Source organism: Macaca fascicularis, chromosome 8 (assembly GCF_037993035.2).
Source record: "Macaca fascicularis isolate 582-1 chromosome 8, T2T-MFA8v1.1".
Classification (NCBI taxonomy): domain Eukaryota; kingdom Metazoa; phylum Chordata; class Mammalia; order Primates; family Cercopithecidae; genus Macaca; species Macaca fascicularis.
The window spans coordinates 46504833-46528317 of record NC_088382.1 but is presented as its reverse complement, the minus strand read 5'-3'; the positions used below and the strand labels follow the sequence as shown (position 1 = coordinate 46528317).

The window sequence follows — 23485 nt, the reverse complement described above, 5'->3', positions numbered from 1 at the left end:
AAATCAATTTTCCATAGGGCCAGCAGAAGAAAGATTCTAACATGTTGAAAACATAAAAATTTAACACTGAGTTCATGTTGAAAATGTTGGTTAGAAAGAATAAGGAAATGATCTTCTTCATATTGTAGAGAAGTACGTTTTCTCCAGGAATACTGTGCAGTGTAAATGTGAACACCACAATCTCCTTACCTGATTTCAGGTGTAACAATCTCTGCAGCTAGACTGTCTGAAGACTCCTGACTTCCAAGAGGCATTAACCCTGTAAATATACAAACATAAATATAAGGCTAATGGAAAACACAGTTATACAACTTTCGATATGAAACCCTACTTTGAGCATTAATTTTTAACAGCAAAAATAATTTTCAAGTAAAGGACCGTGTCACAGTGGTCTTAAAATATTATTAAGTGTGGTCTTAATAAAAATACCATTTTAAGTATTTTTAAGTATACAACAGAATGGCATTCAGTATATTCACAATGTTGTGTAACCATCACTGCTACGTATTTTCAAAACTTTTTCATCATCCAAATCACAAACTCTGTAACCATTAAGCAGTAATTCCCTATTCCTCCCTCCCCTATCCCCTGGTAACCTCTATTCTATTCTATTTTTTTTTTTTTTTTGAGACGGAGTCTCGCTCTGTTGCCCAGGCTGGAATGCAATGGCACGATCTCAGCTCACTGCAACCTCTGCCTCCTGGGGTCGGGCAATTCTTTTGTCTCAGCCTCCCGAGTAGCTGGGATTACAGGTGCCCACCCAACTAATTTTTTGTATTTCTAGAAGAGATGGGGTTTCACCATGTTGGCCAGGCTGGTCTTGAACTCCTGACTTCAGGTGATCCTCCCGCCAGAGCCTCCCAAAGTGCTGGGATTACAGGCGTGAGCCACTGTGCCCCGCCTTACTTTTTAAATGTAATGATGTGGCTGGGCACGGTGGCTCAAGCCTGTAATCCCAGCACTTTGGGAGGCCGAGACGGGCGGATCACGAGGTCAGGAGATCGAGACCAGCCTGGCTAACACGGTGAAACCCCGTCTCTACTAAAAATACAAAAAACTAGCCGGGCGAGGTGGTGGGCGCCTGTAGTCCCAGCTATTTGGGAGGCTGAGGCAGGAGAATGGCGTAAACCTGGGAGGCAGAGCTTGTAGTGAGCTGAGATCCGGCCACTGCACTCCAGCCTGGGTGACAGAGCGAGACTCTGTCTCAAAAAAAAAAAAAAAAAAAAAAAAATGTAATGATGTAACATACATATTACTCTCTGTCAGGTGTATAGAAAATATTCCTTATTATTATTATTATTTTTTTGAGATGGAGTCTCACTTTGTCACCCAGGCTGGAGTGTAGTGGCATGATCTTGGCTCACTGCAACCTCTGTCTCCTGGGTTCAAGCAATTCTCCTACCTCAGCCTGCTGAGTAGCTGGGATTACAGGCACCTGCCACCACACCCAGCTAGTTTTTGCATTTTTAGTAGAGACAGGGTTTCACCACGTTGGCCAGGCTGGTCTCGAACTCCTGACCTAAGGCAATCTGCCCACCTCAGTCTCCCAAAGTGCTGGGATTAAAGGTGTGAGCCACTACACCCGGCCACCTTATTCTTTTAAATGGCTCTACTGTATACAGTTGAACAAGAATACTATTCCTGTATTGCTGAACTTTCAGGCTGTTTCAAAATCTCACTATTAGAAACAATGCTTTAATTCATTAGGGTAAATTTAATTCGTAGAGCAAAAGTGCTAGGTCAAAGGATACATAAACAAAGAGGGTGTCCTAATCCTTTTTCTGTTGCTTATAACAGAACTGAAACTGAGTAATTTATAACAAACACTATTTTTGGCTGGCTGTGGTGACTCATGCCTGTAACCCCAGCACTTTGGGAGGCCGAGGTGGGTGGATCGATTGGGCTCAGGAGTTCGAGACCAGCCTGAGCAACATGGTGAGACCCCATCTCCACCAAAAATACAAAAAATTAGGTGAGCGCCATGGTGCATGCCTGTATTCCCAGCTACTTGGGAAGCTGAGGTGGGAGGATCACTTGAGCCCAGGAGGCAGAGGCCAGACCATGCCACTGCATCCCAGCTTGGGTAAACAAGTGAGACCTCATCTCAAAAAAAAAAAAAAAATTATTATTTACAATTCTAGAGGCTGAGAAGTCCAAGACTGAGGGGGCACATCTGGTAAGAGCCTGCCTGCTGGTGGGGACTCTACAGAGTCCCGAGGCAACACAGGGCATTACATAGTGAGGGGGTTGAGCATGCTCACTTGTTTGCTCAGGTCTCTCTTTCTTTTTATTGAGGAGTTTTACTCTTGTCACCCAGGCTGGAATACAGTAGCACGATCTTGGTTAACTGCAACCTCCGCCTCTCATGTTCAAGTGATTCTCCTGCCTCAGCCTCCCCAGTAACTGGGATTACAGATGCCCATCTCCACACCCAGCTAATCCTTGTATTTTTAGTAGAGACCAGTTTTTGCCATGTCAGCCAGGCTGGTCTCAAACTCCTGACCTCAGGAGATCCACCCGCCTCAGGCCTTTCAAAGTCCTGGGATTACAGGCATGAGCCACTGCACCAGGCCCTCTTTTTCTTATAAAGCAACCAGTACCACTCCCATGATGACGCATTACTCCATTAACGTATTAATCCATGGATGCATTAATCCATCCCTGAGGGCAGAGTCCTCATGCTTTAATCACCTCTTGAAGGCCCCACCTCTCAAAACTACCACATTGGGTATTAACTTTCAATATGAGTTTCAGAGGGGACATTCAAACTATGGCAGCAAGGTTAAAACATATAGGTTTATAGGTGCAAAGAAACAAATGTGACAGTTTACATGAAAGGGCTTATGGTTTCTTGATTATATCAGAGCTGAGAGAAAAAGGGTTAAACTTCAGGTGAGATTCTTGAAATTGCATAAAAACTCATGTAGAGGCTGGGTGCAGTGGCTCATACCTGTAATCCCAGCACATTGGGAGGTCAATGCAGGCAGATCACCTGAGGTCAGGAGTTCAAGACCAGCCTGGTCAACATGGTGACACCCTGTCTCTACTAAAAATACAAAAAATTAGCTGGGTATGGTGGCGGGCGCCTGTAATTCCAGCTACTCTGGAGGCTGAGGCAGGAGAATCACTTGAACCTGGGAGGCGGAGGCTGCAATGAGCCTAGATCACACCACTGTGCTCCAGGCTGGGCAAAAAGAGCAAAATTCCACCTCAAAAAAAAAAAAAAAAAAAAGAAAAAGAAAAAACAACACTCATGTGGAGATGCTTAGAGATATCTGAAAGAACTGTGAGGCAGCAATGAGGATGCAGTTATAATCACAAACGATATACTTTTGGTGAAAAAAAGAAAGATATATAATAATTTCCTTAAGTTGTCCTTGGTAATCTAGAATAGAGAAAAAAAATTTGGATATCTCAATTAGGGTTTTACAGCTTGGTCTAGAAACAGGTCAAGAGAATAAAGAAGGGGAGTGGTGGTAAGAACAAAATGAAAATGGTTTCTGTGCAGCTGGGTAAACTGGAAAATGAAGCAAGAAGACAGCTGATTAATAAGACAACAGAGAGAGAGCAAGGAGGTGAAATGAAAGAGAGGAGCAGGGAAAAAAGAATGTTGTAGTCAGAGGAAAAGAAAAATTCCAGTTCCAGGTAACTAAAAAGCCACAGGCTGGTTACTAGTCTGGGAGTGAACTGTGAAGCCAAACAAGCGATCCATCAGCCTCCACCATCCCCAGCTGATGACAAAGGAGTGGGAGGGGTAAACCTTGAGCTAAGTGTGGTTCTTTTCCTGGGAGAAAGAGCAGTTTTCTCCTTAGGATCTAAGTTCCTTAATGGATTGACACCTACTCAACTTTTCTTAGTTGAAAAAAAATCACTGCTTTAGGAAGTCTGATGTACTTAAAAGAAAATTATCATTTTCTTTTAGAGACAGGGTCTCGCTGTCACCCATGCTGGAGTGAAGTGGCACAGTTTTGGCTCACTGTAACCTCAAACTCCTGGGCTCAAGTGATCCTCCCATCCGAGCCTTCCAAGTAGCTGGGACTACAGGTATGAGCCATTGCACCTAGTCATTATTTTTATTTTTGTAATACATATTTAGAGACAGATGGAGTCTCAATGTGTTGGCCACGCTGAACTCAAGCTCCTGGACTCAAGAAATCTTCCTTCCTTGGCCTCCCAAAGTGCTGGGATTACAGGCACGAGCCACCATGCCTGGCCCATATTCTATTTAATATTTGAAATAATTGTGTTAAGTGTGCAACATTAAATTACCTGCCACTAGGTGTGATCTTAGGGCACCAGCAAAACTAGGTCACCCTGATTTGTCAAGAGTAAATGGTTATCTGGTCGGGCGCGGTGGCACACACCTGTAATCCCAGCACTTTGGGAGGCCATGGAGGGCAGATCACCTGAGGCCAAGAGTTCAAGATCAGCCTGGTCAACATGATGAAACTCTTTCTCTATTAAAAATGCAAAAAGTGGCTGGGTGCGGTGGCTCATGCCTGTAATCCCAGCACTTTGAGAGGCCGAGGCGGGTGGATCACCTGAGGCCAGGAGTTCAAGATCAGCCTGGTCAACATGATGAAACTCCTTCTCTATTAAAAATGCAAAAAGTGGCTGGGTGCGGTGGCTCATGCCTGTAATCCCAGCACTTTGAGAGGCCGAGGCGGGCGGATCACCTGAGGTCAGGAGTTCGAGACCAGCCTGGCCAACATGGTGAAACCCTGTCTTTACTAAATATACAAAATTTAGCTGGTCGTGGTGGCAGTTCACCTGTAATCCCAGGTACTCGGGAGGCTAAGGCAGGAGAATCGCTTGAAACTGGGAGGCGGAGGTTGCGCTGAGCTTAGATTGCGCCATTGTACTCCAGCCTGGGGGACAAGAGCAAGACTTCGTCTTAAAAACACTCCAGTCTGGGCGACAAGAGCGAGACTCCATCTCAAAAAAAGAAAAAAGAAAATAGTTATCTGATATCTTCTTAAGAAAGAGTATCAGAGTATTACAGCCAACTTTTCTGTATTACATTTAATACAGCACAACTTTTTCTATATTACATTTAATACTGTTTTCATTTAAAATTACATACTGGGGAGTGCTTTGCCTTACTAAGAGCATCTAAAACTCTTCATCTGGCTCTGGAGAAAGAAGTTATGATTCTCATTTTGCAGAACAAAACAAGTCTTGGAGAGTTTAGTTACTAGCTCAAGCTGCAGGGCAGAGACCATTATGATGGTATTCAACATTTATGACACCTTATGTTTATGATGGTACATACCAGTTTTCTTTTTAAAGTTGTGAATCTTTTTGGGCCTTCTTTAATGGTTAAGTGTTTTGGTTTTTTGGGGTTTTTTTGGAGACAGTCTCACTCTGTTGCCCAGGCTGAAGTGCAGTGGTGCTACTTCAGCTCACTGTGGCATCCACCTCCCGGGTTCAAGCAATTCTTGTGCCTCAGCCTCTTGAGTAGCTAGAATTACAGGCACGCACCACCATGCCTGGCTAATTTTTCTATTTTTAGTAGAGGCGGAGTTTTGCCATGTTGGCCAGGCTGGTCTCCAACTTCTGGCCTCAAGTGATCCACCTGCCTTGGCCTCCCAAAGTGCTGGGATCACAGGCGTCAGCCACTGTGCCCAGTCTAATGGTTAAGTGTTTTAATCAAATAAAGTATACCATAAAGTTAACCTAAATATGTTTTGGGATATCTCCACACATCTTTTTTTTTTTTTTCCTCTTAGTGATTGAAAGTTTGAATGATACGGAATCATCAGCCCACCTAAATGATTGAGCTTTGGGTCTTTTTGGGTCAACCAAGGGAAAGTGAGAAGGAAGTCAAGGAAGCCAAGAAACTACTCTCACGCCCTTCTGTGGTTGGTTGTATTTGCAAGACAGGGGGTCCCCAAGTGTCTTCACTTTTTGATCCTTAGCATGGTTCCCATTTTAGAAGCTGAAGTCCCAGACTCCTTTCTGCTTATATAAGGGGTGTCAGGCAACAGAGTGTTATTTAAGAAAATTTTTTCTGTAAGTCATTTCATTAATACTTCTTGAGGACTGTATGATCTCACACTGATAACAAAGGGGATGACAGAAAGGTGAGATACAAACATGTTCTCCCAACATGTCCCAACAGTGAGGAAATGAATTTTACCTTACATCTGCCTCCATTATTCTATGCCAGAGGGCCTAAAACATTGATGTGCACAAAAAACATCTGGGGCACTGTTTTAAATTTCACCTTTCTGAACCTTGTCCCCCGAGTCCCTGATTTGTAGGCATGAGTGGACCTGGGAATCTGCATCCCAGGTGATTCTAACATTATCCACCATGCTGTAAGAAACACTATTCTTTTTTGTTTTGTTTTGTTTTTCAAACAGAGTCTTGCTCTGTCCCCTAGGCTGGAGTGCAGTGGCACAATCTCAGCTCACTGCAAGCTCTGCCTCCCAGGTTCACGCCATTCTCCTGCCTCAGCCTCCCAAGTAGCTGGGACTACAGGTGCCTGCCACCATGCCCAGCTAATTTTTTGTATTTTTAGTAGAGATGGGGTTTCACCGTGTTAGCCAGGATGGTCTTGAACTCCTGACCTCGTGATCTGTCCACCTCAGCCTCTCAAAGTGCTGGGATTACAGGCATGAACCACCGTGCCTGGCCAAGAAACACCATTCTTACACAAACTTGATGAGGTTTAAAAAACTCAAGTTGCAATTAAGTCTTTGTTTCTGTCATCCTTGCCAAATTATCCTATTACTAAATTGGCCCTTTTCTTTTTCTTTTTTTTTTTGTTGCCCAGGCTGGAATGCAGTGGCGCAACCTCAGCTCACTGGAGTGACCTCAGCTCACTGGAGACTCTGCCTCCCAGGCTCAAGTGATCCCCCTGCCTTAGTCTCCTGAGTAGTTGGGCCCACAGGCACATGCCACCATGATCAGCTAATTTTTAAATTTTTTTTTGTGGGGGGGTGTCTTGCTATGTTGCCCAGGCTGCTCTTGAACTTGTAAGCTCAAGCCCTCTGTCCACCTCAGCCTCCCCAAGGGTTGGGATTACAGGTGTCACCACCATGCCTGGCCTAAATTTGTCCTTTTCTACAAAACACTGACAGCCCCTAACCTGAATAGCATTGCTGGATCTAAGCTTAAATTGTCTGCCCAAAGCAATTTACAACAAAGTAGGAATTAGATTTAAAACATCTTTTATGGCACTTGGATTAAAATATATATATATACACATCCACATATATACACACACATCTACATCTACATCTACATCTACATCTACATCTTGGCCAGGCGCGGTGACTCACACCTGTAATCTCAGCACTTTGGGAGGCTGAGGTGGGCGGATCACACAGTCAGGAGATTGAGACCATCCTGGCTAACACGGTGAAACCCTGTCTCTACTAAAAATACAAAAAATTAGCCGGGCGTGGTGGCACACCCCTGTAGTCCCAGCTACTAGGGAGGCTGTGGCAGGATAATCGCTTGAACCTGGGAGCCAAGATCTCGCCACTGCACTCCAGCCTGGCAACAGAGTGAGACTCCGTCTCAAAATATGTATCTATCTTAAGGGAAGTATTAAGAATACCTCTATTACACTACTTTTGTTTTTCCTTTGGAGAAATTAGCACGGCAGCATCGTCTAATTCAAAAGCTGTAGAAGTCAACATCCACTTTTTTTCATGGGCCTGTTAAAGCCCTATCATTCATTCTTGACTCATCCTATGTCTTTGGGAAGCCTTTCTGGGTAAACCTATCCACAAGGAAAATCCTTTATGTCACTACCAGCCCTTGCACACGTTTCAATTATAGCACTTATTATCTTGTACCACAATTGCCTAATTTATTTTTGTATCTCCAGCTCTAATACATACAGTGCCTGGCAAACAGCAGGCGCTAAATAATTGTGGGATGAATGAGTCCGCGGCAAGAGACTAGGCCGGGAGTTTTAAAAATCAATGCTGACTGAGAAATGAAGTACGGAAATGTCAAGGGCTGCAATAAAAATAATCCCTAACAGCACAGAATCCTCATTAAGGGAACACAGGTCAGGCACGTGTCCCAGCCCGTCGGCGCTGAGGGGTTGGTGGTGTCTTCATTGTTAGGAAACATGTGGGCTCTCTCCTCCCCGCAACCCCCCAAGAGCCCGGCCTCCCAGGTTCCCACTCTTTATGTGCGCCCCACCCGTGACCGACTCTCCCCAGGCCGCTGCTTGTCCTAGCCAGAGCCACCCCTTCCAGTCACTACGCCAAGGAGGGGCGTTCAGATCCTCCAGTGAGGGCCTAGGAGGCCTTTCATGGCCAATCAGTAGCCAGGCCCTGCAATTTGGGAGGGACTCGGCATCCACACGGACAGCTGGACTGCTGGGCGATTCCTTAGGGTGCTTGTTTTACACAAGGCTTAGAGGTCAAAAATAAGGGGACACAGTACTCTCAGAATGGAAGGGAGCCACACAGACTGTCTGGGTTGCCCATTTTCTAAGACGAACCAACTGCTTTTCAGATTCCTCTCCGCCTTTTACGCATTCCTCTGAAAAAAGCGGGTGTGACTGATTTGGCAATTGGCTCAGTGACTGAGGGTTCAGACCACCATTTGGACCAATAAGAAAAGGCAATCGCTGGAGCCTGGGCTTTGCGAAGAGGAGTGCAAGTGGGCCCAATGTTTCATTTTTATCTATTGGTACAATCATGTTCAAGTGAACCAAATAGTTTTATTTATACTATTAGAAATAAATCATCTGGCTGGGCGTGGTGGCTCACGCCTGTAATCCCAGCACTTTGGGAGCCAAGGCGGGTGGATCACCTGAGGTCAGGAGTTCCAGATCAGCCTGGCCAACATGGTGAAACCCTGTCTCTACTAAAAATACAAAAATTAGCCGGGCGTGTTGGTGTGCCTGTAATCCCAACTTTTGGAAGGCTGAGGCAGGAGAACCACTTGAATCCGGGAAGCAGAGGTTACAGCGAGCAGAGACTGTGCCATTGCACTCCAGCCTGGGCAATAAGAGTGAAACTCCATTTCAAAAAAAAAGAAAGAAAAGAAAAAAATGAAAGAAAGAAATCATCTGGTTTGTGCTCCCAAAACGTTTTTACCTTGAGTTGTGAGCTGCCCTTCTTGAGCTTGTACACAACGAAGCTCTTCAATGGTTTCCTTCAGAGAATCCCTTTCTGTTCTCAGTCTCTGGAGAGACACAAAAACATGAAGGGTTAGCTTCACGTTTTAAGAATTTATTCACCAGACGCCTTTGTCTTACCTAATAGAATGATAAACAATAGTGAACATGAACATGTTTTACCTTTTGCTTTTCTATGGAAAGATCATAGAAGGAAGAAAAGATTAAAACAATTTTTCCCATTTAACAATACTGGATATCTACTATGTGCAAGGCAATATGCTATCCACAGTTAAACAAAACTGTCTACTCCATCTTTAACAATTAGTAACTAATTTCTTTCTTTTTTTTTTTTTTTTGAGACGGAGTCTTGCTCTGTCGCCCAGGCTGGAGTGCAGTGGCGGGATCTCGGCTCACTGCAAGCTCCGCCTCCCGGGTTCACGCCATTCTCCTGCCTCAGCCTCCCGAGTAGCTGGGACTACAGGCGCCTGGCACCTCGCCTGGCTAGTTTTTTTTGTATTTTTTTAGTAGAGGCGGGGTTTCACCATATTAGCCAGGATGGTCTTGATCTCCTGACCTTGTGATCCGCCTGTCTCGGCCTCCCAAAGTGCTGGGATTACAGGCTTGAGCCACCGCACCCGGCCACTAATTTCTTAACATTCTTTTCACTAGACATAAAACATTGAAGAACAAAGACAATAAATATTCATAAATCATGAAAAAGTAGAAATATTTTTAAAAGATTTGAAATATGCTGAACAACAAAAAGTCCTCTATTAATCATACAGAAAACAAGAAAGCTACACAAACTTATAGAAAGTCATGAGCAGAACAATGTAAAGGAGACAACAGTGGTAGAAAAGATAACTATATAAAAAATAAATCTGAATGAAGTATTATAAAAATATTCTTTAGACTTTTTTTGCCTTATTTCTGAAACACAAATGGAATTCTCCTATAGCTTAAAAATAAACAGGATTTCTAATTTTTAAATTCATAAATAAATTAATGTGGCCAAACATGAATTAAACATAAATGCCTTAATTTTAGCAGCGCTCAAAACCAAAATGCCTAATACATATACTCACATCCTTTTCTTTTTGAAGACTGTCAACTTTTTCTTTTAGCCGCTTATATTCAAAATCTAGTTTATCTGCTTTCTTTGATTCTTCGGATAATCTATTTTGTAGTTCTACTACCTGATACAGAAAGATACCATTACTTATACATAATCTGAAACATTAGAAATTATCACTATTTTCTTCTATAGGTTTAAGAAAACCAAACCCTCTCCCACCAGTACTCAAATGCATATGATCCAGCAGTCTAACACAGTGGAGAGAACTAGGAATAAAAACCTGCCCAGTTACTATGGGTTCCCAACCAGAATCATCCAGTGTAACAATGTTCAAAATCATACAAGAATCTATAGGATTTTCATTTCCAGCAATAGAGATAACTGGTAGTCTGAAATTCTTTTTGTATAAAACAAAATAAATGCTGGAGTGGGGCAGGGGGATTCCAATTGCATAGCTAAGCTTACAAGAAAATAAGGGAAATCCTCAGAGGTTAAAACCAGAATGAGAAGTTCATGCAGATGCTCTGGGTACCATGAGGTGTCAATAGGAACCTAGAGCTTTAAAAGGAGATGAGTGGTTGTTAAACCACCCTGGGCTCTCAAAGGTAACAAATCAGCAAATAGGTGCATTAGGAAAAAAAAATTTCATCAGCTGGAAAAATAAACTGAGTGCTTTGGGATTAAAAAAGCATAACTTGGGGGTTAAGTGCAGTGGCTCACGCCTATAATCCCAGTACTTTGGGAAGCTGAGGTGGGAGGACGGCTTGAACCCAAAATTTGAGACCAGACAAGGCAACATAGTGAGACCCCGTCTCTATAATTTAAAAATTAGCTGGGTGTGGCAGCACATGTCTTAGTTCCTCAGGCGGCTGAGGTGGGACGATCACTTGAGCCCAGGAGTTCAAGATTGCAGTGAGCTATGACCATACCATTGCACTCCAGCCTAGGAAACAGAGTGAGATCCTATCTTAAAAAAAAAGTAAGAATAAAAGAAAAAAGGGTAACTTGGAAGTTTGTAATCACAGCCTGTTAATAATACGTGGACTTGTGTTTGAATTTTTACTACTTGCATTGTCTGGGAAAACCTAAGCCAAGCAATTAGAGGAGTATTAGTTGGTAATGCTGTGGAAAATCTGCCATAAACAAACACACATATTGACCACAGAAACAAAACCTCAACCCATGAGCCTCAGGATTCCCCAAGGTAAAGATGAGCTAATGAAAGAGCAAAATCCAAAATTATAAAGGCCATAAAGAAATATGTCACAATGAACAAGACTCTGTGGAAAACATTAACAGCAATAACAACCAAAACATAATAGAATAAGATCTCTAAGGATTTCAGATTGGAATTATCAGATACAAAATACACATACTTAAAAAAATAAAGAGAAAAATCTAAATTTTAAAAGCAGTAGGAGGCCAGGCACGGCAGCTCACACCTGTAAGCCTAGCACTTTGGGTGGCTGAGGCAGGCAGATTGCCTGAGCTCAGGAGTTTGAGATCACCCTGGCGGCAACATGGTGAAACCCTGTATCTACTAAAATATAAAAATTCAGCCGGGCTTGGTGATGCACTTCTGTAATCCCAGCTACTCGGAAGAGTGTGGCAGGAGAATTGCTTGAACCCGGGAGGTGGAGGTTGTAGTGAGCTGAGATTGCACCACTGCACTCCAACCTGGGCCACAGAGCCAGACTCTGCCTCAAAATAAATAAATAAATAAATAAAAATAAAATAAAAAACAAAAAGGAGTAAGAGACCATCAAAAATAACCAGGGAGATTTGAAAAAGCACACAAAGAAGGCTTGTAGACAAAATATTATCATTTAAAAAATGAAGTGGCCGGTCACGGTGGCTCACGCCTGTAATCCCAGCACTTTGGGAGGCCAAGGCAGGTGGATTACCGGAAGTCAGGAGTTCGAGACCAGCCTGGCCAACATAGTGACACCCCGCATCTACTAAAAATACACAAAAATTAGCCAGGCATGGTGGTGGGCGCCTGTAATCCCAGCTGCTCAGGAGGTTGAGGCAGGAGAATCACTTGAATGTGGGAGGTGGAGGTTGCAATAAGCAGAGATTGTGCCACTGCACTCCAGCCTGGATGACAGAGTAAGACTCTGTCTCAAAACAAAACAAAACAAAAAACCAAAAACAAACAAACAGACGAAAACAAACAAACAAAAAACATATAGCAAACTGTAATATACTGGCAAAATAAAACATTCTGTATGTAATCAACAAGGAATGCTTTCCCACCATTATTGTTTTTCCCTCCAAGTTGTACTGAAATCTGGGTATGCTGATTAAGAAGAAAAAAAAGGATATGGAATAGAAAGGGAGAAATTGGGCTGGGTGCAGTGGCTCACACCTATAATCCCAGCCCTTTGGGAGGCCGAGACAGGAGGATGTCTTGAGCCCGGGTATTTAAGACCAGCCTGGGCAACATGATGAAACCCCATCTCTACAAAAATTACAAAATTAGCTGAGTGTGGTGGCACACACTTGTGGTCCTAGCTACTTGGGAAGCTGAGATGGGAGGATCACCCGAGCCTGGGGAGGTCGAGGTTGCAGTGAACCATGGCTGCACTACTGCACTCTAGCCTGGGTGACAGAGTGAAACCCTGTCTCAGAAAAAAAAAAAAAAAAAAGACATAAATTCCTTTTATTTCTTTACTATATCCCTTCTGACAAGAGAATCTACAGACATTATCAGAAGTAATATGAGAATTTGGCAAGGTTGCAGAATCAACATATAAAAGTTAATTTCATTCATATAAATTAGTAATAAAGTGAAAATGGTATCTCTATCTAACTGCATTCAAAAAACAACCCAAAACACAAAGCACCTAACAGTAACTACAATGAAATATGCACAAAATCTTTAGAAGAACATTAATAAACTTAACCGAAAGACATGTAAGACCACGGAAAGGTCTCATGTTCAGACAGGAACAACTCTCCCCAAATTGATCAAGAGAGTCGAAGTAATTCCAATTCCCATGAGTTTGGAGTTTAAAGGGAAAGCAAAGGGCTGAGAACAGACTTCTGAAAAAGGACAAAATATGAGAGTCTGCACTACCACCTATCAAAATTGCTAAAAATCTGTAAAACTTGAGTGTGATATTGGTGTAGGAACAGATAAATATACCAAGGGAACAGAAGAAAGTGTCCAGAAACAACCCATAAACAACATGGATACTTTAGATATACAAGATAGAACTGCAGGTCATTGTGGAATAAAGGACTATTAAATAAATGGTGGTAGGCTGACTGGTTATCCACACAGACAAAAAGAGTCTCAAAGGGATCCCTACTTCACACCCTACACAAAAATTAATTCCAAGTGGATTAAATACCTAAATGTGCAAAACAAACTTTAAATCTTTGTAAAGAAAATAGAGAAGATTAGACTATAAACTTATGTAGGAAATAATTTCTTAAAATATAAAAAGTACAAATCATAAAAGTACTTGAAGTTCATTATGCTGAAATTATCAACCTCAAAAAAGTAAAAGGCCAAGTCATAGACCTATAGGAGATTAAGTAAAAATATATGCAAGTGATGAAGAATATCTAGAACATATAAACAACCTTTAGAAATCAGTAAATGATTTAATCTTTTAAATGGGTAAAAGATAAAAATAGGAAATTTACAAAAGAAATATGGTCAGTCAATATATTTGTAATCAGAGTAACACGAAGTATAATTAAAAGGAGACACCATTTTATACCTATGTAATTGGCAAATTTTACTTATTTTTTCTTTTCTCAAGACAAGGTCTTACATGTCCCATGTTGCCAGCAGAGTCACATGCAGCACAAAAGCAAAGCTGGAGTGCAGTGGTGCAATCATAGCTCACTGTAGCCTCTGAGGCCCGGGCTCAAGCGATCCTTCAACCTCAGCCTCCCAAGTAGCTGGTACCACAGGTTCATGCCACCATACCCAGCTAACTTAAAGTTATTTTTAGAGATGGGGTCTTGCTATGTTTCCCAGGCTGGTCTGGAACTCCTGGGCTCAAGCCATTCTCCTGCCTCAGCCTCCCAAAGTGTTGAGATTACAGGCGTGAGACACTGTGCCAGGCCAGCAAAATTTAAAGTTTGCCAATACTGTGTGTTGGTGATGATGTGAAGCAACAGTAATATAAACTGCTTGTTGGTAACACAATAACTTTAAGGAACAATCTGCTAATATCTAACTATATTGATGATACTCTTAGACAGAAATTCCATCAAGTTGTAAAACCTTCACACATGTATAGTAGAGGACCTGTACAATACTATTTATATGGCATTTCTTTTAATACAGGAAAAAAAGCTGAAACAGCCTGTAGGACTCTTAACAGGAAAATGGGTAAATTTTGGTACAGAGACTAACTGAAATACTATACAGCAGCGGAAATGAATGTTATAAAGCTATACCTATCGTGATAAACAAATCTCACTGAGCAAAAGAAAAAAAATTTATATAAAGTTTTGGAACATGTCAAAATGCTATAACTTTTTAGGGATAAATATATATATGTAGCAAAAGTATAGAGAGACAAATGGGAATGAAAGCTGCAGCATGGAGGCTGCCTGTAATGAGGAGGGGGAGAGAATGTTTTATTCAAGCATGAATATTTACTGAACTATGCTTTTACATTTGTGTATTTCTTAAGTATTACATAATAAATAAATAAATAAATAAAAATAAGTAAATAAAAATAAAAGTACCTGCTATGGAGAGTTTAAAGCTCTTTAAATATAAGATAAATATAAATAAATACAATAGGCCGTGCATGGTGGCTCACAGTGGCTCACACCTGTAATCCTAGCACTTTGGAAGGCCGAGGCTGGTGGATCACTTGAGCTCAGAAGTTCAAGACCAGCCTGGGCAACACAGTGAAACCCCGTCTCTACCAAAATACAAAAAATTAGCTAGGTATGGCGGCATGCGTCTGTAGTCCCAGCTACTCGGGAGGCTGAGGCAGAAGAATTGCTTGAACCTGGGAGGTGGAGGTTGCAGTGAGCTAAGATCACGCCACTGCACTCCAGGCTGGGTGACAGAGTGAGACTTAGTCTCCTAAAAAAAATAAATACAATAAAGAAAAGATAAAAAATAGAATACCATGAAAACAAGTCAGTAATTTTGGTAAGCTACATGCTATAACTGAGAGCTTGCCTGAAACCATCATCAAGATGCTGTGTTTCTTTTACCTGTCTCTTGTAGGTTTCAAGTTGACTTCGCGCTGCGTTGGCCTTTCTTAACTCTTCCTCTAGACTGACAGTGTTCTGCATATACACGGTATTCTTCTCTTCTAAGAGTTTAACCTGCCGCCTTAAATCACCAAGGTCTTCTAGCTTCTTTTTATAAGATTCTACTTGACCTTCTAGTTTAGACACTTTATCAGAAGAATGTCTAGAATTAGATGGGAAATTAAAAAATCAGAAACACATCCACACTTGTAAAATTGTTTCAGTATTAAGAAGGATTGCCAGGAAACACACATCTAATGAAATAAGACAAAAGTGATTCCAGGTTAATTTTCTGCACAGGTTAAAATATATGACCTAAGTTACAATTACATGTTTAATGGAGAATAATAATTTAAGAAACCAAGCAGGAGAGGGCAGCCAGCAGAGTCACATGTGGCACAAAAGAAAAGTAAGTTTAACAGTGTCCAAATAATCTGGCAATTATCAGTGACGATCGGAATAGCAGCTTCAGTGGGGCAGTGTGGGCAGATAGTAGGGTCGAGGAGAGAACGTCAGTTTTACCTTATGTAATCTAAGTTTGGTTCTGGTGGGAAGGAGAGAGTAATAACTCCCTCTCTTTTTAAGATTAAAGAGACCTAAATGTGCATGTGCATGTACAAAGGAGAGAGATCCAAAAGGCAAAAGAAATGAGGATTGATGTAACACAGTCCCTGTGTAGGCCAGAAAGGTGGAGGTCCAGAGCACTGAAGAAAGAATTAGCCCTGAACAGGAGGAAGAGTAACAGGTTTACACTCTCTAAAGAAAGGGTGGATGGGAACCCAGTGAAGTTTAGAGGTGCAGGAGACAAAAGACAGGGAGAGTCCGGCAGTTCATGGCCTCTTTCTTCCCTGCTATAGGAGACAAGGTCATCTATTGAGACTAAGGCATGGGAGGTGTGGGGGGAGGGCAGCCAGGGGAGTAGAATCCTGAAGAATCGGAATGGCTGTGAGTGAGACAATGAGCAGGGGGAGGGCGGGTCATTGGGAAGAACCCAGCTCAGAAGGAAGCCACCGACTGGCAGCAGCACAAAACTATCAATTACGCATTTCCCCTGTTCTCAGTATTCAAAGAGCAAAAGTAGAAAATGTAGATGGTTGAGATAATCAACAGAGGATAGGAGACTGTACAAGAAGAGGAGTGAAAAAATGAGGTGGCAGGGAGTGAGGCACCTCATGAGAGAACTGAAGGGATAACAACAAGGCCCAGCAAGAAAATGAGGCCTTGCGGGCGTGGCGAGAGAACAGTTCCAGAGCTGTGCAAGTAAGAAGTGATAGTCAGAATTTCTATTTTACAAACACTTGTGTATCACTTAATTGCCAGACACTGTTGCAAGTGTTTACAAATATAAATTCACTCAATTCCTCATATAAACCTGAGGTAGGCATGTGTATTGTTTCCATTTTGCAGATGAGCAAACGGCCATACAGAGGTTGCATGAGCAGTAGACCCGGGATCTCAGCCCAGGTAGCCTGGCTCTTAAGCTTGCTAGATGCTCAGAAACCCTAGAGTTTCTAACACTAGAGCCAAACTGTGCTGGGCAGTGAAGGTGAAGGTGAGGTTTTTACCTCAGCACGTCGATCTCATCTTTCAGAGACTGAGCTTCATCTGCCAAAGTGGTCAGTTCATCATTCTGTTGCCGAAGTTCAGAGATCTCCTTTTCTAACTCTTCACAGCGTATTCGATAATCATCTTTGGCTGCTTCTAGTCTGTAACCAATACATAATAGATCAAGAAAGCACTATTTACTGCCTCCTCATTCTCCTCAGAACAGTAAAAGAAAAATATAAAGCATGAGAATAAAGCCTTCTTGAATATGTCTCCCATGTTAGTGGCCACAAGCTGCATTCTCAAATATTAACTGTCATAAAAATGGACTCCACTGTCCCAAGTCTTGGGAACGGTGACAACTGGTTACTATTTCCCTACCAGAAGGCAAGACAACATGCAATGCTTTTCAGAACTGCAGATACAATTTATTTAAGGGCTTTTAAAATTATAAAATTAACACATATGGTCTGGCACAGTGACTTACAGTAATAAACCCATTATGTTAATAAAAACAACATACTGTTTACGAAAAATAACTATTTTCTAAAACAAAAAAGTGAGAAGAGTGGCACTGTTTTACATTTTTGTGATTCTATTATCTGTTTTAATAGAAGACAGCTGGGTTCTCATATTTGTTTCTACACTCATCTGTTGGTGACATGTTGTTTTTGGCTGAAGTATATGAAGAAAATCTAGCCTTGCAGACACATAGTTGGAAAACAGAGGGTCTTGCAGATTCTTCAAAATGGTCTCAGAGGACCTCCAGGAGCCTCGACCATTCTTTGAACTACTGATGTGGACCAAAGGGAATGGACTGTTTCTAAGGTTTCTAAGGAGCCTAAGAAAAGTTTATTACTTTTTCCTGTTAAGGTGAAAGAAAAAAAAAATCCAGAAACATTTCACTAAGGAATAACGAGAATAGTAGTTATGTTACCATACTCAGTTACTCAGTAAAGTAAAAATCTAATTGATGTTTAATTTCTCTGTTTTAACACTAGAAATCTATGGCTAGGTAAGAAACAAGTCATGATGCACTTTTTAGTAAACCGTAACAAAGTATTTTCTTCAGACTCTTAATAAGTCTTTCAATTTTGTGCTTCTGTCTTATCTTGCAGAACATATTTTCCTTTTTCTTCTTTTTCCTTTCACCACCCAAAGGTCAAAGGGCCCTTCTTCCTTTCTTTTGGACTTTTCTTCCCACAGAATATGTCTGAAATATTGTTCCTTTAAATCTTGCCTGTCCTTTTAAATCAGCTCACCCCTTTAAATAAGCCTATTTCTATAAACACACACATACACACACACACATATATATAGATTTCTATAAGTCTATAAATCCATCTGTCTTTTAAAAATCCCTGCCTGCAACTTTTCATGGCATCTGGCTCTTCCCGAAGATGTGCTTATTTTGAAACCCCTAATCTGTGGTTTATGGTCTACTCTGACCATTACTTTTCCAAACAAAAGTCATTTCAGATTTTCAGTGAAATTTAATCTTTCTGGTGATCATGCCAACTCGCCTGCAGGCCGCTTCACAAATGTTCTTCCTCAGTCTTTCTTGAAAGTTTCCTCAGTCACCTTTGTTTCCCAGAGGGGCAGGTGTGGGGTGGAGGGCTGGTGTCTGATTTCTTCCTGTCACTCAGTTATTCTGGCATTCTGTCTTCAAGTAATAAGGAAGGTGGCGCTCTGATAGAACATTTCCTAGATGTGAAGTAGTTTCATGTTGTATGAGGAGATTCTGAGAAGTTGTTCATTATGGAGCCTCAATGGTCTACAGTTTCCCAGAAGTCCTAACATTATAATCTTTTTTTTTTTTTTTTTTTTTTTGAGACAGTCTCGTTCTGTTACCCAGGCTGGGGGTGCAATGGCACGATCTCAGCTCACTGAAATCTCCACACCCCCAGTTCATGCAATTCTCATGTCAAGCCTCCCGAGTAGCTGGGATTACAGGCACCCGCCATCATGCCTGGCTAATTTTTGTATTTTTAGTAGAGATGGGGTTTCATCATGTTAGCCAGGCTGATTTTGAATCCCTGAACTCAAGCAATCAGCCCGCCTCAGCCTCCCAAAGTGCTGGGATTCCAGGCATGGGCCAATGTGCCTGGCCAATATATTCTTAACTTTAAATGACAGCTAACAAATTTTTAAAAATCAGATTTTAATGAGTTGTCTTTTACCTGAATGTTTCTTCTTGGAGCTGTTCTAATTGAGTCTGGAGCTGCAAATGCCTTCTTCCTGCTGGACTGTTAGGGTCTTCTATAGAATCAGATTGATTGAGTCTTTCCATTAATACCTGATTCTCTGCCAACAAACTACTTTTCTCTTCCTGCAATGCTGCAACCTGTTGGAATACAGGACGATGGCAGTTATTTCTTCTAATTACACTGGCATCAGCTCAATCACTTGTGAATTACCATTACAAATTAAAGCCTATATATATATTTTTTGAGGTGGAGTCTCGCTGTCACTCAGGCTGGAGTGCAGTGGCATGATCCCGGTTCACTGCAAGCTCCGCCTCCCAGGTTCATGTCATTTTCCTGCCTCAGCCTTCCGAGTAGCTGGGACTACAAGTGCCCACCACCATGCCTGGCTAATTTTTTGTGTTTTTAGTAAAGACGTGGTTTCACCGTGTCAGCCAGAATGGTCTTGATCTCCTGACCTCATGATCCGCCCGCCTCGGCCTCCCAAAGTTCTGGGATTACAGGCGTGAACCACCGCACCGGCCATTAAAGCCTATTTTTAAAGAAGTACAATCAATCTCCACTTAAAACATTTACATCATTTTGGAATACTGCACGTGCAGAGCAAGATATAAGAGTGACAATTCATTCCTACTTCGTATTTGAAAAAACACCTCACCAGACAAGATACAGAGATGGCAAATAAGCACACTAATAAATAATCATTAGCTATCAAGGAAATGCAAATTAAAATCACAATATTATATAACTACACTCCCACTAGAATAAACAAAATTAAAAAGACTGACTGTACCAAATATTGGCAAAGAAACTTGTGGTGAGAATATAACATGTTTCAAACACTTCGGAAAATAGTTTAGCAGTTTCTTAAATAATTAAACATGCAACAACCACATGACTGATTTAGCCATCCTACTCCTAGGTGTTTACTCAAGAGAAATAAAAGCATATGCCCACACGAAGACTTAGGAAGAATGTTCATAGCAGCTTCATTTATGATGGAGGAAAACTGGAAACAACCCAAACATCTGCCAACAAGCAAATGACTGAATGATTTGCAGTATATCATATAGGTTGAACATCCCAAATCTAAAAATCCAAACTGAGAAATGCTTCAAAATCTGAATGTTTCTGAGCACCTACATGATACTCAAAAGAAATGCTCATTCGAGCCATTTCAGCTTTTGGATTTTTGGATTTAGGACACTCAACCAGTAAGTATATAATGCAAATATCCCCAAATCCAAAAATATCACGAATTTCAGATATGGAATACTCAACCTGTATAAAAGAAAACTACTCAGCAATAAAAAATAATTAAGAATTTACAGCTACAATACAGATGAATCTCAAAATAATGTAAGAAGTCAGACAAAAGGCCGGGCACCGTGGCTCACGCCTGTAATCCCAGTACTTTGGGAGGCCGAGGCGGGTGAATCACCTGAGGTCAGGAGTTCGAGCAGCCTGGCCAACATGGTGAAACCCCATCTCTGCTAAAAATACAAAAATTAGCCAGGCATGGTGGCAAATGCCTGTAATCCCAGCTACTCAGGAGGCTGAGGCAAGAGAATCACTTGAACCTGGGAAGCAGAGGTTGCAGCGAGCTAAGATCTTGCCATTGCACTCCAGCCTAGGGGACAAGAGCAAGACTTAGTCTCAAAAAAAAAAACAAACAAAAAAAACACCATAAAAAAAGAAGTCAGACCAAAAAAAGTCAATATATATAGCAGAACTCCATTTTACACACAAACAACAGACAAAAAGAATCTAATTTTCAAAACAAACATGGCTGGCATGGTGGCTCATGCCTGTAATCCTTGTACTTTGGGAGACTGAGGGAGGAGAATTACTTGAGCTAGGAGTTGGAGAACAGCCTGGGCAACACAGTGAGACCCTGTCTCCACAAAAAATAAAAAATTAGCTGGGTGTGGTGGTGAATGCCTGTGGTCCCCACTACTTGGGAGGTTGAGGCAGGAGGATTGCTCGAGTCCAAGAGGTCGAGGCTGCAGTGAGCCGTGATCACACCACTGCACTCCATCCTGGACGACAGAGCAAGACTCTGTTTCAAAAACAAAACAAAACAAAACAAAACAAAAAAAAACAGGGCAGGTACAGTGGCTCATGCCTACAATCCAAGCACTTTGGGAGGCCAAGGTGGTACGACTGCTTGGGGCCAGGAGTTTGAGACCAGCCTGGTAGCATAACAAGATCCCATTTCCACCAAAAAAAAAAAAAAAACAACAACAACAAAAATTAAGCCAAGCCTGGTGGTACGTGCCTGTGGCCCCAGCTATTTGGAAGGCTAAGGTGGGAGGATCACTTGAGCCCAAGAAGTTGATTGCACCAAGCTGTGATCATGCCACTGCACTTCACCCTAAATGACAGACAGAGCATGACCCTGTCTCAAAAAACAAAATGATGAGCCAGACGTGGTGGTTCACACTTGTAATCCCAGCACTTTGGGAGATGGAGGTGGGCAGATCACTGGAGCTCAGGAGTTCAAGACCAGCCTGGGCAATATGGCGAAACCCCAACTGTACAAAACATAAAAAAATTAGCTGGGCGTCGTGGTGTGCGCTTGTAATCCCTGCTACTCAGGAGGCTGTGGTGGGAAGATTGCTTTAGCCCAGGAGGCGGAGGTTGCAGTGAGCCAAGATTGCACCACTGCACTCCAGCGTGGGTGACAGAGTGAGACCCTGTCTCAAAAAACAAAACGAAACATAAACATGATTATTTAAGAAAATAACAAAGCAAAGGGGCTTATAACGAACGAAAAGCTACAGTTTCCTATGGAGTTTTCCCACTCTCCAGAGAACAGTTTTTACTGTTCCTAATTTTACTGCTTTTGGTTGTTACTTTCCATATCTAAATAATGTTACACAATTATTTCTTGACTTATCAACCTTAGACATTACCTAGTGACTCTCTCCTCTGACATGTTTGATTACAGCAACTTGTGCCATTCCTTCCTACCATAAATATAATCACTATTCTCACTTCCTTCACTGATCACCTCTGCAACTTTAAACTACTTATTGATATTTCACTCAGTCACCCACCCACTCACTCATTCACTCACTCACCTACTATGAGCTAGGTATGGTATCCTTGCACTTTTCTAAGTGCAAGGGATATGGAGATGAAAAAAGGGAAGTTCTTACTCATGTGTTATATATTCGAAGCAAATTATAAGTAAAAACAAATCATTGCACAAGAAAGTAAATTAATAAATACATGTAAAAACTAGAAATAAAAAGTGCTATGCAGTGCTATGCAGAGTGATATGGTTTGGATATTTATCCTCTCCAAATCTCATGTTGAAATGTAGTCCCGAATGTTGGAGGTGGGGCCTGGTGGGAGATGTTTGGATCACAGCACTGGATCACTAATGAATGGCTTGGTAGTGTCCTCATAAGTGAGGGAATTCTTGCAAGACCTGGTTGTTTAAAAGCGTATGGCAACTTTCCACCCCTTGCTCCTGCTCTTGCCATGTGACACAGCTGCTTCCCCTTTGCCTTCTGCCATGATTGGAAGCTTCCTGAGGCCCTCACCAGAAGCAGATGCTGGAGCCATGCTGGAAAGCTTGCAGAACCGTGAGCCAATTAAACGTCTTTTTTCTTTATAAATTACCCAGCCTTGGGTATTTCTTTATAACAATACAGCCTAGTACACAGAGAATTAAAATAAGAACAACAAAAAAGACTGGTTGATTATTTGGGATTACTCAACATGGAAGGCCTTCCTGAAGAGACCTACTTTAGACCTACTTCAGTGCCTGATGCATTCCAGTGCCTGACATTTTATGACAAATAAATCAGGTGATTTTTGAGCTGAGGTTGGATGACAAGGAGCAGTTAGCCATGTAATGATTGTCTCCCTGTAGAAGTAGTTCTAGATGTCCTACTTGGTAAGATGAAAGCCATCATTTCTGGCTGTCCCTTTCCTTCATCACTCCTGTTTTACTTCTCAAACTCTGTCATTGGCATCTTAACTTTTACAATAATGTTTCTCTATAGGACAATTCTAAATGTTGAAAACCAATAAAGTTTACATTAAAGATTACATGCTTATGACTGTGTTGCTGTTTTCTCCACAGCAAAACATGCTGTAGGACTACCTCTTCTCTTCTCATAACCTCTCTGCAACACTATCATTCATTTTGCAATCTGTCCATACCTGAGATTGGCAAACTGTTCTGGTGTAAAGGACCATATTGTAAATGTTTTAGGCAAGTACTCCACTCTGTCATTGAAGCCTGAAAGGAGCCACAGACAATACATAAAGGAGCCATGATAAAATTGTATTTGTAAAAACAGAAAGCAAGCCGTAGTTTGC

General features: G+C 41.7%; 1 protein-coding gene across 4 annotated transcripts in view; it reads right to left on the bottom strand.

Annotated features, from left to right (window-relative positions):
* Positions 1-23485, bottom strand: part of HOOK3 (hook microtubule tethering protein 3) — a 125044-nt gene that overhangs the window by 35157 nt on the left and 66402 nt on the right. For all 4 annotated transcript variants that reach the window (XR_012416407.1, XM_005563239.5, XM_065519169.2 and 1 more), the window contains exons 9-14: positions 19127-19290; positions 16967-17107; positions 15363-15564; positions 10177-10287; positions 9069-9156; positions 190-259 (exon numbers count right to left, since the gene is read on the bottom strand). Coding sequence is in view for 3 of the 4 variants with exons in the window: in XM_005563239.5 (XP_005563296.1) it covers positions 190-259; positions 9069-9156; positions 10177-10287; positions 15363-15564; positions 16967-17107; positions 19127-19290 (776 nt within the window). In the remaining variant the exon portion in view is untranslated. The remainder of the gene's footprint in view (positions 1-189; positions 260-9068; positions 9157-10176; positions 10288-15362; positions 15565-16966; positions 17108-19126; positions 19291-23485) is intronic.